The sequence below is a fragment of the Xenia sp. Carnegie-2017 genome, unplaced genomic scaffold (assembly GCF_021976095.1).
Source record: "Xenia sp. Carnegie-2017 unplaced genomic scaffold, XeniaSp_v1 HiC_scaffold_20, whole genome shotgun sequence".
Lineage (NCBI taxonomy): Eukaryota > Metazoa > Cnidaria > Anthozoa > Malacalcyonacea > Xeniidae > Xenia > Xenia sp. Carnegie-2017.
In genome coordinates this window covers 941505-956915 of record NW_025813483.1, presented here as the reverse complement: position 1 = coordinate 956915, position 15411 = coordinate 941505, and the positions used below count along the sequence as shown (strand labels likewise).

The 15411-nt window shown below is 34.2% G+C and overlaps 1 protein-coding gene and 1 long non-coding RNA gene across 2 annotated transcripts; one reads left to right on the top strand and one right to left on the bottom strand.

The window, feature by feature from the left end:
* The first annotated feature begins 4739 nt into the window (after nt 1–4739).
* LOC124442578 lies at nt 4740–8286 on the top strand. Its single transcript, XR_006947298.1, has 2 exons — nt 4740–4914; nt 7836–8286. It is a non-coding gene; the product is annotated as an uncharacterized LOC124442578 (long non-coding RNA).
* A 1600-nt stretch (nt 8287–9886) lies between these two features.
* On the bottom strand, nt 9887–14011 carry LOC124443338. The gene is made up of 4 exons (XM_046993838.1): nt 13198–14011; nt 12616–12678; nt 11809–12007; nt 9887–11172 (listed from the first exon to the last, which is right to left on the bottom strand). Exons 1-4 carry the CDS (start codon nt 13955–13957, stop codon nt 10209–10211), a joined length of 1986 nt encoding a protein of 661 aa, XP_046849794.1. The 5' UTR covers nt 13958–14011; the 3' UTR covers nt 9887–10208.
* Nucleotides 14012–15411: the final 1400 nt, after the last annotated feature.

Here is a 15411-nt window from a genome sequence, read left to right as displayed (position 1 = left end):
TACATGATCCCGGTTAACCGAGATTCAGTGAGACGTAAAAGGATTTCGAGGGATTGACAGGAGGCAAAACTTCAAGCGTAAAAATTACAGCTGTTTGTTCAGCACCACAAGTAATTCCTTATTCTTAAATCAGAATATTGTGAAATTATTCCTATTGAATCGTTTCCATTCGCCAAAATCATTTAACGCTTGGCTGAATCCCGGCTACGATGTCTCATGTAATCAGCCAAAGATTTTCACTAACGACATAAGAATAAGGACAAACAAAGAGTAAAAATAGAAAATTCATGAGAAGGCAATAAAGCAAATGACGCAAACATCGGCATAAGCATAAGCATAAGAATAAGCACGGCAACTTGACATAAGAATAAGTTAGAACAAAAACAAATTGAAAAGAAAATCCTTTTCTTTTACTTTCTACAATCGCTGGAGAATATGCTTTGCTTTGCTTTATCACTTGTGCTTACGTTGCTAGAACTAGATTTTCACGCATATCTTATTACTTTCATTATCAGTGTAATGGCGCCAATCAAATGTATTTTCTGACCAATAGAAACACTAAGTTGTCTAACTAAATCAAATATACATCAAAGTGAACCTATTGTTTATTTCTTAAACTGTAGAATTGAGAATCAGTTTGTTTGTTTTCTATTATATAACTTCTATTCTCCAAAATTCCAAGATTTTTTATTTTGTTTCTTAGTCAAATCTCACACCATACAGCGTGTAAAGTTTAGAAACTTATCACAGCCAGCAAATCACTCTTGTTTATGAAAGTATTTGATCGTGGTGTAATGTATACCAACAACATGGCATCTAAAGATCAATCCCAAATAACAGTGTACTCACATATAAATATATATGTCAAACAATCTGCAGAAAGCTGACAACTAACAAAAAAATTTAATGTTCATTTGATCTTAACTTTTCTAAACGTCAGAAAACTCCAACACTAACAGTCCCTCTCAGACGATCTATACATTTTCAAACATGTAACGACATGTGCGGTGTAATTATTGTCAGATCTAGATTTGAGCGTATACTTGTCACTCTCGACTTTGTTTTCATATCAAACATGATGATTCCAATGATAAAATGATTCAATGTTGGTAAAATCGAGAAGGTTATCACGACAGACACCGTCGAGGTCCGTACAGCTTGTGTATTTTCGAATAAATATAATTTCAATAAATACGGTTTGAATTCTTTTGAAAAATCATATCCATCGAAGATAATTGGAACGACGTTACTATTTTTATCTAAATAGCCGATACTACAATCGATTAAATTGCTATCGATGGATATGGTATAGCGATGATGATTGAATAATTCGAAATCGTAATCGTTTTCTAAAACCAAACCAGGTGTGTTACCCGCAAATGTACCACAAAAACTAAAACACATTTTGACTACTTCAATTTTAATAACGATTTGAAATCATCTGCTTTTATAAAGGTCATGATATGCACCATTTGTGGTGATGGTATATTTGAGTTATTTGCAATCAATTTTCCTTGTCTCTTAATGAATTCGTGTACGGAGACGAGTTCATAGTTTTTAACAAATGTTTGACCCAGTGAAGGCGATTTAAAATTCCTTCCTTGGAATACAGATAAATCGAAGTCGTGTGTGTTGATCGTCATATTCAATGCACGTGCCCAATCGAAGCCAGATGCATGATTTCCCAATCCACAGGGTGTCTTGAATTGATCAAGAATGCGTGATAATTCTAATACCTGATTTCTGTTCACTGTTGGAGCATTCGTGATCGTATCGTGTGTAATAGGGATTAATTCTTGAAACACCATCAATGTAGGTAATGAACGGACGAGACGTTATGTTCTATTTTAAGTTTATTTTCGGAAAGACGCTTGTTCGTCACGTGCGGAAACAAATAGAAGTCGTTGTATTTGCGTTTATTTTTTCCGTGCGCGTAATTATATACCATAAATCTTGTTTGAGCATTTGAATCATCGGGTACGTCACTCGTATCTGAATAACTATGTGAGGTTTTTCTTTTCTTTTTCGCAGGTTCTATAGGATGGGTGGGATCTGTAAGATTCTACACGTGATAAAATTTTCTTAATTCATAAATGTTGAAGTTCACATTGGCATTGCTTGGTTTAGTACTTCGTCCAGCCAATCTTTTGAGTTTAATGGAGCCGTTTGTTTTACGCGTAAGCACACCAAACTTGCTTTGTTCAGCATACACGGCACGTTGTTTTCCATCATGAATAAGAATAACAACGCGCATGTTATATTCATTCGACATGAACTGTACCATGACAGTTTCTTCTGCGGTGACGTGGGTGAATAGATGGGTGACATCCCGTTCTACATTGTGTTCCAAGAGTAATTTGAAGCTAAATGAAGATATGATCTTCGCACTTTGCTGGACAATTTAAGCAATCGTGTCAGGAACCTGAAAAAATCAGGTGACTCAACGGGAACGGGTGACTCATTTACAGTGATTTGAAGCGTTGACTAAACAATTTCCCGTATTGATGAGCATCATTGTATTCAAAACCGGCAAAATACGATCTGGTTGTTCCAATATGAGTCGGTTGACCAACAATTTCGATATCCCAATAAACATCAATAAAATTCCTCACCTTGTAAATGTTGAACGAGACATTAGCTTCAGCCGTGTTTGTTCCAGCTAGATTTAAACCTTTGAATTTGATGGAACCCTTTCTCGTCTAAATACACCGAATTGACTTTGTTCGGCATACACGGTACATTCTTTTCCATTATGAATGACTACAGTTTGCATATAATAATGACCACTCGTAAACAATAACAACACTGTTTTTAAACATGTGAAAATAACGGAGTGACATCTATTTCTTTTCCGAAACCGAGATTTAGATCAAGACGTTGATTTGTTCCATTATATTGTAAATTTTTATTATCAGCAACAGGTGATCCAAGCTGAGACGGTTTATTTTTGATGACGATATTTGGGTTTTTAACGGTTGGGTCGAAATTCTCCGATTTTTGTAAATATTGAAGGTGACGCGTGCATGTGCGGGATTCGTCCCGCGTAGTGCTATACCTCGAAGTTTAATTGTTCCATTCGTTTCACGCGTGAATATGCCGAAGTTGTTCACTTCTGCATACACCAAGTATTTTTTTTTGAATTATGCGCAATCACAACACTACGCATGTCTGCGTCATTGTTCGTAAATCGCAGTAGAACCGTTTCATTGACATTGACATTTGAAAAGCTCGACGTGATGTCCAATTCTGTATCATGACCATGCCGTTCCTCGTATTGTTGATTGAACAGATTTCCATATTTATTGTAGTTGAAACTAAGAAAAGGTTCTTTAACAGTATCATTTCCGATTAATGTGGGCTTACCAAGAATGTCAATATCCGCGTAAACATGATGAAGGTATCTTAATTTTGTAAATATTAAAGGTGATTTGTGCAGCCCTAGGATTCATACCACGTAATGCTATTCCTTTAAATTTGATCGATTTCTTTGTTTTACGATGGAATATACCGAATTTGCTTTGCTCGGCATACACAGCGCATATTGTCCCATCATGAATAACTTCAACAACACGCATGTACGGATCATCGGACGTAAATTGCAACAGAACTTTTTCTCCAGCCTCGACATCGGCAAATCTTTCCGTGACGTCCGCTTCATGATCATGACCAAGTTTCAATTTAATTCGTTGATTGAATGGGTTACCAAGTTGTCCGTTGTTGCTATATTTGAAGTTAGAAAAGTCATGTCCTTCACCAATATGCGATCGGTTGTTTCTTATTTTAATAAGCGGTTTTTCACGTGGCACCTCAAAATCGTCCAATTTATAAATATTGAAAGTAACTCGCGCATTTTCGGGATTTGTGCCACGTAATGCAACCCCTTATAAGCGGATCGAATCACTCGATTTGCGTTTGAATAGTCCGAATTTATTTTGTTCTGCATAGACCATACATATCTTGTAATTATGCATAATCATCACGCTACGCATGCTTGCGTCATCGCTTGTGAATTGCAACAAAACTTTTTCACCCACTTGAATACCGGCATCTGTAAAGAGGTTGGTGGCATGGACCTGTCTATCGTAACCCAATCTGATGGCATTACGTTGATTGAACGGATTTCCATATTTACGATAGTTGAAATGAGTAAACGAATTTGCATCACCAAAATGAGTAGGATTCTCAAGAATGTCCACATTTGGAAAAAGAGACTTGAATTTCCTGAATTTGTAAATGGTGAAGGTCATAGATGTTTTGCTAGGATTGGTACCCCGTAAGGAACCACCCCTCAATTCGATTTTTCGAGATGTTTCACGATTGATAACTCCCCATCGACTTGTTTCGGCAAATATGGAATGAGTCTTATTGTTGTGAAGAATCCCGATGACGCGCACATGCATCTTTGTCATCGGACTTCCATTGCAACTAAACCATTTCCGTCACTCTCACATCGGTAAGCTCGGAGAATACATCCACCAACTTATCGTGACCGAGTAGGATATTGATGCGTTGATTGAGCGGATTGCCGAATTTCGTATAGTCGAAATTAGGAAATGGTTGTTGGGTGACAAAACCGAGAAAGTTTGATTTGTTGTTAATTCTGATGGAAGGTTTCTCCGCGGTGGCAACAAAATTTTCCAATTTGTAAATATTGAACGTGGCACGTGCATTCGAAGGATTCGTACTACGTAATACGATCCTTTTAAGAACAATAATATCTGACATCACCCAGCGGTGACATCAACCTATCTGTCGTTACCCAATCTAATGGCATTACGTTCATTGAACGGATTTCCATATTTACTGTATTTGAAATCAGCAAAAGACTCTTTATCACCAAGGTGGGTGGGTCCACCAAGAATATCCGTATCCAGGAGAATATCGTGAAGTTATCGTAATTTGAAAATGTTAAAGGTAACGTAAGTTCCGCCACAATTAAAACTCGTGTTTCCTATTTCTTTAAATTTAATTGCTCCATTTGTTCTACAATTGAATATGCCAAGATTGCTTGTTTCTACAAACGCTGCACATTCTATTCCATCGTGAATGATATGAACGACTCTTAATCCTTTATTCGCAGATGTAAATTGTAGCAAAACCCGTTCTCCATCGCTTAAGCTTGAAAAGAAGGTGGTGACGTCAACTTCCGCATTCTTCTGCGCGAAGAGAGCATAGCGTTGATTAAATGGATTTCCCAATTGATTCGCATCGTTATGTGTTGGTTTGTTGTTAATTCTGATGGGATGTTTTTCCGTGGTCGAAACAAAATTGTCCTATTTGTAAATGTTGAACGTCACTCGAGCTTTCACAGGATCGGTACCCCTCAAAGCAACTCTTTCAATCAAAATGTTGTCCAATGTTTCACGTGTGAATATACCGAATTTACTTGTTTCTGCAAACACCATCCATGTTTTGAAGTTATGAACTATGATAGTTGTACGCATATCAGCATTATCACTTGTAAATTGCAATAAAGTATTCTCACCCACTTGAATACCAGCATCGTCAAATCGCGCGGTGACATCATGACTAACATTGGTGCCTGTTGGTTCCTTGTAGCGTTGATTAAAAGGCTTATCAATTTTTTTATAATCGAAATCAGCAAATGGTCCTTCATAATCTTTGTTTCCAATATGGGTAGGTGTATCAAAAATGACAACATTATGATCAATATCTAAAAATTCTCCATGCTTTAGAATATTGAAGGTGACTGCCGCATTCGTGTTTGTGTTCTATAGTGGAGTATCGATCTCAGGATAATTTTCCCCGAGGTTCTTCGTGTAAAAAGACTTATTTTATGGTACAAAGCGTAAACAGCACATGTGCGATTAAAATGTTTCAAGGTGATAACGCTCACATCATTGTTGTTGCATGTAAACATCAAAATCAGCGTTTCGTCAACGCTCACATCTTTAAACAACGATGTGACATCCGTATCCCTATTGTGTTTGAGTAGCGCTTTATAGTGTTGATTGAGTTGATTTCCCAACTTTTTAGTATCGTTATACGGATAACTTATAAACAATGGACCGGTACCGATATGTAAAGGTTTGTCTGTAATTGGAATTTTATTGATGGCATCAAATAGAGTAAGATCTTCATCATTGTCTTCATCGTCGGTCAAACGTCGTTCCCGTCGATGTTGATCTCGATATTCATCATAGATTATTCTGAAAATGCTGAATGTCCAACTTGGTACCTGTACGACATTACCAACGAGGTACCTGTACGAGATTAGCATCTTGAGCAAAGTCGAATGAGCTATACGAACCACTACTGACAAAAAATGTGTCCGGTTGTTTTCCTTGTGAAAAAACAGTTGTTGTCGTACGGTACAAACGTTGAAGCTGTACGAACGAAGTTGTCTACGTCCGTTACTTTGTTTCGCATACATTGTACATCAAAGGATCTTTTGTTGCCATGCAGTTTTTGAAAAAGAATTGTAAGGAACTGCAGTTATCAAAAAATTTAAACTGCCAATAATATTGCCTACACATTATTTGAATTTAAGCTTCAAGCTTTAAGATGGATTTCAAAATAACAAATACCATGGTGAATAGTGATAATAACAATGTAATAGTTCTTAAAAGAACTGTTTTAACCAGAACACTAACCCAACAATTCAAAGGAACCGTTATTTACAGCTAGAAAGAGACACTATGCATTTCGGCAGACTACTCGTCAGGTGTCAACGTTTGCTAAATGCGAACCTCCAAATCATGCTATATTTATAATGTTACAAAAGGTCAATGTCATCCCTATTTTTAGAGATGACACTTAAAACAGAAACAGATTAAACACGTAATCCTTTTGTCGGCAAAGGACAGGATCAGTCAATTTAATTAATAGCGAACCCATGACACGTAGCTGGAATAACGAGCGACAATTTTTAATAATTTTAAAGTTTTCATCACAATAAGCATTGGCACAGCGAGTGTTGCTTAAAAGATGTTTTCCAATCGTTGAATCACATAGAATCGGATTTTCACTTTTACACCTACGTTTTGGTAGTTGTCGTAAAGGAAAAGTTTTATTCCTGACAGAAGCTGGTACATGCTGTCTTATTCTTTCACTCAACCTTTGAGAAGTCCTACCTACATAGTGAGCATCACACTCACATTTAAATTCGTAGACTACATTGCTTGATATTTGAGCAGGGAGAGACTCTTTGGAAGTGGGTGGAAGAATAGTTCTTTTTGAGAATATAAAGAACACATTGCATGCAAAAAATAAACTCTCAGTAATATTTTTAGTTTCCTTCTCGATGTCATTAAAGGCCTTACCCATCCAGGGAAGTTTAAGGAAAACAGGGCACTTGGCCGGTCCGAAAAATTTATTCCGTTCATTGTTAGTGGATAAGAAAAGTTTTTAATAAAGTTTTTAATACAAGCTTTTTAATAAAGACACCTGCTGAATGGAGTTAAATACATGGACCGCAACATAAATTTGAGAAAAAATTTCTTTGCATTTTCAAAATGATCACACTTTGTCTGGCATCAAATTTACAAATCAATAAAAACTTATTTGTGTTGCTGACGACTCTGTATACCCATAAATTAATTCTTATTCGAATTTAAATATTAACTTTACCTTCACCGTTTTCCTTCAAAGACAATATTTATTATTCGTATTTTTGTTACGTTGGTGGTAAACTTCTTGATCAGGAAAAATGTTTGTTCATTGTTATCTTACACCAATATTTATGATGATTTGAGCTTTCACTTTTCCAGAAAAATATTCTGAAAAAATAAGCAGAATATGCAACATTCATCTCTATGACAAATTAAACTGCATTTCAATACTATAATTTATTATTTTTTTTGAATTTTTTGTAGCTATCCTGGTTTCTAATGTAAATCATGCCCAAGCATGATTTTCTTTGAAGTCTGAAGCATAAACAATTTGAAGACGTGATTGTTATATAACAGTAGTTTTGATCTGTAGCTAATGTAAGCAAATTCATAAAAAGGTATAAGAACTTGAATTTTGCAATGCATAATTATGGCATGCTTGCTTTAGAAGTTCAAAAACGTTTTTTCTTTTCTTTATAGTACTTCTACATTCATATGTTTTAATTATAAACTCAATTACACAACACAGGAAGATTGAACGCGGTTCAGAATTTTGTTTTTCTGCTACAACTGTCACATATGAAAATAAATGAAGATTCCATCGTACACCATATTAACCACCAATAAAAAACTATGTAATGTTATTTAATAAGCTATAAACATAAAAAAATTGGATGTCTGAACTAATTTGAATATATTGTCGTCTATCAAACAATCCTCAAATGTTATATTTATGATACAATGCAAAATAGTCACAAAATTAACAATCATTGAACATATGCAAATTCTTAATTAAGCAGTAAACAATTTTTTATTAATGAGAAACAAAAGGCCGTGAAAAAGAAAGTGAAGAGACTTATATGAAACCATAGCACACTATTGTCATTAAAGGATGTAGAGAGCTATGTAGTTTATCAAAGCCTTGTATTAATTTCGTCATATTCTTTCAATCATCCAACATTTTTTTCCATTTTATTTGTAATATGACTATCACAACTAACAGGAAAGTTTTGATACTTGTGATATAAGAGAAAATAATCCCCATTAACAAATAAACTTATGTTTAAAGGGTTGCCCGAAACAACCTAGATCGTGAACTGTTTAGTAAAAACACATGAAGACTAACACATGGTGTTTCATGTTGATAAAATTCTCATCAAAAATACCCATACGTTTCAAGAATGATTCAAGAAAAACCTAGGAAAGGCCACAGTTTTGGAAGTACATAAAAGACTTCCGATTGGAGTACATGTCATTTACCTGTAAAATTTGGTGCTTTGTAGTTAAATAACTGTAGTTAGCCCGCTCAGTGCTCCTATTGGCTAGTAAGTGCAATTGACTGTCTACCATTAACCTAATCTCATATGTCAGAAGTTATGTGTCATACAATAAATACTGTTTGTTTAAAATGGACCTTCTATACGTAATGTGCAACCATTCTCTGGGGAGAGAGAGAACAATGAAATGTTCGTCATATTTGATGACATTTGCATTGTAAATGAGGAAAATGCTTTATTAAAATCGTCCAACATGAGTGGCCTGAAATTAAGGCCTATATTCAAACGTTGAACTTTACATGAACCGAACGCATTTAAAACAAAAGACAATGAGGAATTTCATCTCATTTTCTTTTGTTTTTAATGCGTTCGGTGCATGTCAAGTTCGACGTTTGAAACAGGCCTAACTTGCACACCAAGAATTGAAATCAGACCTTTTCTTTGTAAACCAGCGTTTTTGAATTAATAAAATTGAATAAATATTAATATCTACATGTGTAAAGATTTTGTATCTTGTACTCTAACGATGACTCATAAGATGTTTCGCTCAATGATGACAAACTCCGTTATTCTTTTTGGAACGTGTTCTCCCATGGAAATATTGTGGTCAAAAATGAATTTGAACACCGCCACCAGTTGAGCGTTAAAGAAATGATTGATGATGTTATACGAGCATTTTTGTTGCATTCTGAGCTAAACTAAACGGCGGTACGTGCAGAAAGTCCTGTGGCTGTTAATTTTAGTTCATATTTTATTCATTTGTTAGTAAACTTAAGACATTCCGGAATTCAGACAAACGACAATAGTTTTTATTTTAAATTTGTTTCCGCAAACTTATGCTGTGTTCAGTTTGACTGGGTTTTTTTTATAGGCGAGTACATAATGATTATTTGTTTAAAAATGATTAGCTTAACTATAACAATAGCCATGCAGAAAATACTTACACATTGAAGATATAGTCTTGAGATGGTAAATATAGTTGTCAGAGTCTGGTAAAATTTTATCATTCACCTAAAATTGAACTTTGACCAACTGAAATTCATTTAAGATTTCGTAATTTCAACTCCAATCATAAATTTACAGAGAAAATTATGGATTTGGGAAGAAAAATATAAATTATAATAACAAAAATTGTGCATTAAATATGTGAATAATGAATACAAGTGACAGTGAAAATGAACATTTCACCAATGACACCAAAATGATGATAATAAGAAAACAAAGTGAAATAAGTAATTAATAAACACAATAAACCTAAATCAATGTATGTGAATACGAAAAAGTACTTTCGCAACTAATAAAAACATGAATATAAACTATTCTCAATCCAAACTTCATTAAATAAGTCCAAGATCACTCTTTATGCCTGCAAGTACCAACGACATTTTTTTAAGTTTAGATTTTTCAATGCGACGTCCAATCTAAATGCTAAATAGACAATTTTTCCATCATCTTTTTTATGTTCGCTGACTCCATAACCCAGAGGTATGTGTTTTTCTGTGTCTTCATTGTAGAAATATATTAACATTCCAGAATCTCCATCTTTAAGAAAAGGACATTCGCATTCAATGGTGATAACGTTGCTGAAGATGTCACATCCGGTTTCTTTGCATAAGTATGAATAGCTAATGTCAAAAATTTTTCCTAAAGCGCCTCCAACACGTTTCTGAACCTTAGCATTTCCTTTCTTTAGTTGATTTTTAACTGTTTTCCAATCAGTCTCCGTGATTACGAAAGGGGTGCGAGTAATCTTTTTACAATCAATCACTTCAATGGCCATGATGTCAGTGTTTTCATTAAATGATCGAAAACAAGGAGCTCCAAGTTTTATTTCTTTACCCATAAGCGGAAAGTAATAATATCTATTTTCATCTGGGATTTCTCTTCTAGAAATTCTCTCGCATAATTGTTTTATATCTTCCCAGATGTGCGAAAAATTAAATTCGATACCAGCGGCTTGTCGGTCAGTGATGCATGAATTGTGAAAACAAGTCAAAGCGTAGTGTTTCTTGTCTGTGTTACAAAACATTGTGACAGAACCTTTTGCCATTGCTTCATGAATCTTTTTTTTGTCCTTCTTTTTACGCATTGGATTAGGACCGTTTTCTCTTTTTTCTACTCTAAGGTCTGACAACAATCGAAACTGTGATTTTTCTTTTGGTTCTGGTTTAAATTCAAAGTAACGAGAAGCTTTCCATCCAAATTTTTCATCAATTTCCTTTCTTAATGCATCTTCATCATTTTGTCTTTCAGCTGCCACAGTCACATACAAAGATAGATAGGGTTCCCATCGTACACCATATCCACCACATATCCAAGGAAAACTACATAATATATAATAATATTCAATAAATTAGATACAACAAAAGCAACATGTATTAATTAGATTATGTTTAACAATTTTCCTGTCATTTATTGAAAATGCTAAAATCAAATTAATGATAGAATAAGTAAAAGTTGTTCAGAGGTGAACGTAGCACTAAGTCATGTTGTTTTTAATGTTAGTACCGATTGAAATTTGCAACTTGATTCTTAGTTCACAGGAAAAAAGTCAAAATCAGTGAACACAGAAGGATTTAAATTACGCGTGACTTTATTTAGCATAGTTAATAAGCATCCTTTCAATACGACGTGGGTTTTTTTGGCTAGAATGCTAAAAAGTCCAACTTTAACTATATAAAAGAGAAGAGAACATTGTATGGAAAAATATCTAAATATTGTATTGATGAGAGTATTCGCCATCATGAATGGCTAGTAAAAATTTAGCGCAAGTAACTAGTTCTCACAACTATTTGACACTGTTCAGTTTCTTTGAAAAAAATGTAGCTATTGTGTCGTGTATAAACTAGTGTACAATTTTTTTCATTTTTGAAATTACATAGGTTATAGTGACCTGGACCGTTTGTGCTCTTTAAGTCAACATTTCTAGAGGAAGTGGGGTAAATATCTTTGAGACAAACCTTTTTAATAATTTACGAACATCATCTCGAATACCGCAATCTTCGTCAAGAAAATTCTTCTCAAAGAATTCGTCGTCATCCTCTACCTCATCACCAAGAGATGTTTCAGGTTTCTTCATTTCGGTGGCAGCATCCACAGATGTGTCCACAGTAAGAGCTAAATCTGCCATTGCTTTCATTGTACAGTCGATGTCTCTTTCTAAATTAAAGCAACTACGTGATAATTATTTTACGATGTTTTTAGGTGGTCTATAGTGGTGGATTTTGTAAATATGCATAATTTCTTCATGAAAGCAATTTATGGCATAATAACCAATAACATGAATAAAACCATGTAAAAGTAATTTTGTAAATACTAAAAACGAGGAATAAGGTTTAAAAATAAAAACATTAATCGTAGACAAATTAGCTACATATTAAAAAGATCATGGTTGCCAAAAAGTGCCATAGTGCATCAATGTGTGCTATTTACAGGATTAAAGTATAACTACTTCCAGTTTCAGACCATTACAGTCAATCGGATGTACTTTGGTATTGCTTGACCTAATATATTGAGGACAGTGCAGTAGTTTTACACTTGATATTGGAAACACTGCGATTACATAATCCAATCATAACGAGTAAACTGTTGTTTTAATGAGCAAGGTGTGCAAAATGTCTAAGACGATAGCCTATACATACTTAAATCTTTCCATAGAAATCTTTTCATTCATTAATAAAAAAAACTGCATTTAAAATATGACCTAGTCAAATTTCTAATCTTTAACATCATCAGTTAAATCGTTAAAAAACCATATAAATAGTTACCTTGTTTTCTTTTTTCTTGAGCATGTAAAATTGAACTTTTGAAAAACTCATCTGTTGCAAAATCTAAACAATAATTCGTACAATATGACATTATTCCCAACATGCGCTTATTTATGATAAGTAAATATATTTCTTGTGCAGGAAAATATATTCCACGCAAAAGTATGATTTGATTATTATAAATTCCCAATATTCATAACGGTAAATTGCTGTCTGCAACAATTTATTACGCTACATAAATTTTTGTTTAGAAATACTATCATTTGTTTCAAGAAAGAAATGTTATGATTGAAATAAAAAAATTCGTAAAATTGATGTCCTTTTAAAGTTGGAAAATTTTTGACTGCAAATTTGTATATACCAAACAATGGAATTTACTTATCTTCTTTATTAGTATACATTAACAAAAAGTGTCTGTACAATTTATAACCGTGCAAAAATTTGTTTTTAGAAATACTGTCATTTGTTTCGATGGAAATTGTAAAACTGATGTCCTTTCAAAAACTTTTATTGTAAATTTGCATTTACGAAAAAATGCTATACAACAATAGTTAAATACTACATACAAGATTTTTTGCATACCTGGCAATAATTTGATACTGTCGATAAAGTTGCATGAATCAACTTCTTTGGTAATTTCTTCAGCAGACGAAAAAGATTTGCCAATTCCAAATTTTAAAGCTCGTTTCAACAAATTTTCAGCTTTGTCATTTTCTTTAGTTGCATCGTAAGCGAAAATCAAATTTTGCAAGACTGTAGCGTTGTTGAACTGATCTGTAGGAAATACCTTTGTTTCGATTCCTAAAGCTTTTCCAATATTATGAATCGACATCTCATATTCTTTAAAGTTACTAAAAGCACAGCCTGAGTTGTTGAAAGTTGCAACTGTATCAATAATTTCAGCTTTATCGCCAATATCTAAAGTCTTTTTGTACAAATCTTTTGCTTCATTGCACTTTTCCAATTTCATGTAAACCAAATTCAAGTTGTTGTACATTGCAGCAACATATACGTGGTCAGAACCAAAAGCTTTAGTTTGAATTTCTACGGCCTGTTCAATCGATTCTTTTGCTTTAGCGTATTCTCCCATGGCGAGATGAACTGAGCCTAAGTTGTTGTACGTTGTAGCTGTGTTACCATGGCTATAACCAAAAACCTTTGTCTGGATATCTAAAGCTCGTTCGTAAAGGCGTTGAGCTTTTTCATAAAGTTTTTCAGAAAAGTAAACCCAACCTAGGTTGCTGCACGTTGTTGCAATATCGACATAATGAGGACCAAATATTTTAGTTTGAATTTTTATCGCTCTTTCGTAAAAACCTTTTGCCTTTTCGTACTCTCCCATTTTACTGTAAACCACACCGAGATTTTTGTACGTTGTCGCAATATTACCATGGTCAGGTCCAAATGCTTTCGTTTCAATCTCCATCGCTCGTTCATAAAAATCTTTTGCTTTTTCGTACTCTACCATATCATCGTAAACCAAACCCAGATTGTTGTACGTTGTCGCATTGTTAACATGGTCAGGTCCAAATGCTTTTGTTTGAATTTCTATCGCTCGTTCATAAAAATCTTTTGCTTTTTCGTACTCTCCCATTTTACTGTAAACAAAACCCATATTATTGTACGTTGTCGCATTGTTAACGTGGTCAGGTCCAAATGCTTTCGCTTGAATTTCCATCGCTCGTATGCAAAAATGCTTCGCATTTTCATACTCTCCTATTTTACTGTAAACCAAACCCAGATTGTTGTACGTTGTTGCAATATTAACATGGTCAAGTCCAAATGTTTTTGTTTGAATTTCCATCGCTCGTTCGTAAAAATTTTTTGCTTTTTCGTACTCGCCCATTTCACTGTAAACCAAACCCAGATTGTTGTACGTTGTCGCATTGTTAACATAGTCAGGTCCAAATGCTTTTGTTTGAATTTTTATCGCTTGTTCATGAAAATCTTTTGCTTTTTCGTACTCTCCTATTTTACTGTAAACCAAACCCAGATTGTTGTACGTTGTCGCATTGTTAACATGGTCAGGTCCATATGCTTTTGTTTGAATTTTCATCGCTTGTTCATGAAAATCTTTTGCTTTTTTGTACACTCCCATATCTCTGTAAACCGAACCAAGATTGTTGTACATTGTCGCAACATTAACATGGTCAGGTCCAAGTGTTTCTGCTTGAATTTCCATTGCTCGCTCAAGAAAATCTTTAGCATTTTCATGTTCTCCATCCTTCCAAAGCAAGACACCTAGCTCGTTGTACGAATATGAAACATCAATATGATCAACACCTAACACTTTAGTTTGAATTTCTGTAATTTGATATAGTACTTTAGTTGCAAGTTTATAGTTGCAAAACCTTACCAATACATCTACAAAATATTTGGCAATTTTCCAATTGTTTTCATCAAGTTTTTGTTTTGATAATTTTACATCGATCAACTTATTTAGGAAATGTTGAAATGATGAATTTGTTATGAATTTAATTAGATGTGGAATTATTTTGATTTCATCTTCTCTGTCTTCAAAATGATTTAATGCCCAAGCAACTTGACAGGCAAGATCAGCTGCAGACTTTTTAGAATTATTCTCGTTTTGTTTACAGCCAAAGGTCTGCGATGAATAATTTTTGATGGCTTCGTGTACAAAGCTGTGCAGGCGGATGTCGTTGTTTTCCGTTTTAAGAAATAAAGAACAATGCTTTAATTGAAGGCATATATCTTCTGCAGACTTATGTTGATCAATGCTTTTAATAAAATGTATTATAACATCTTGTGGTAAGGGATCGAAAGATATCATCGAGA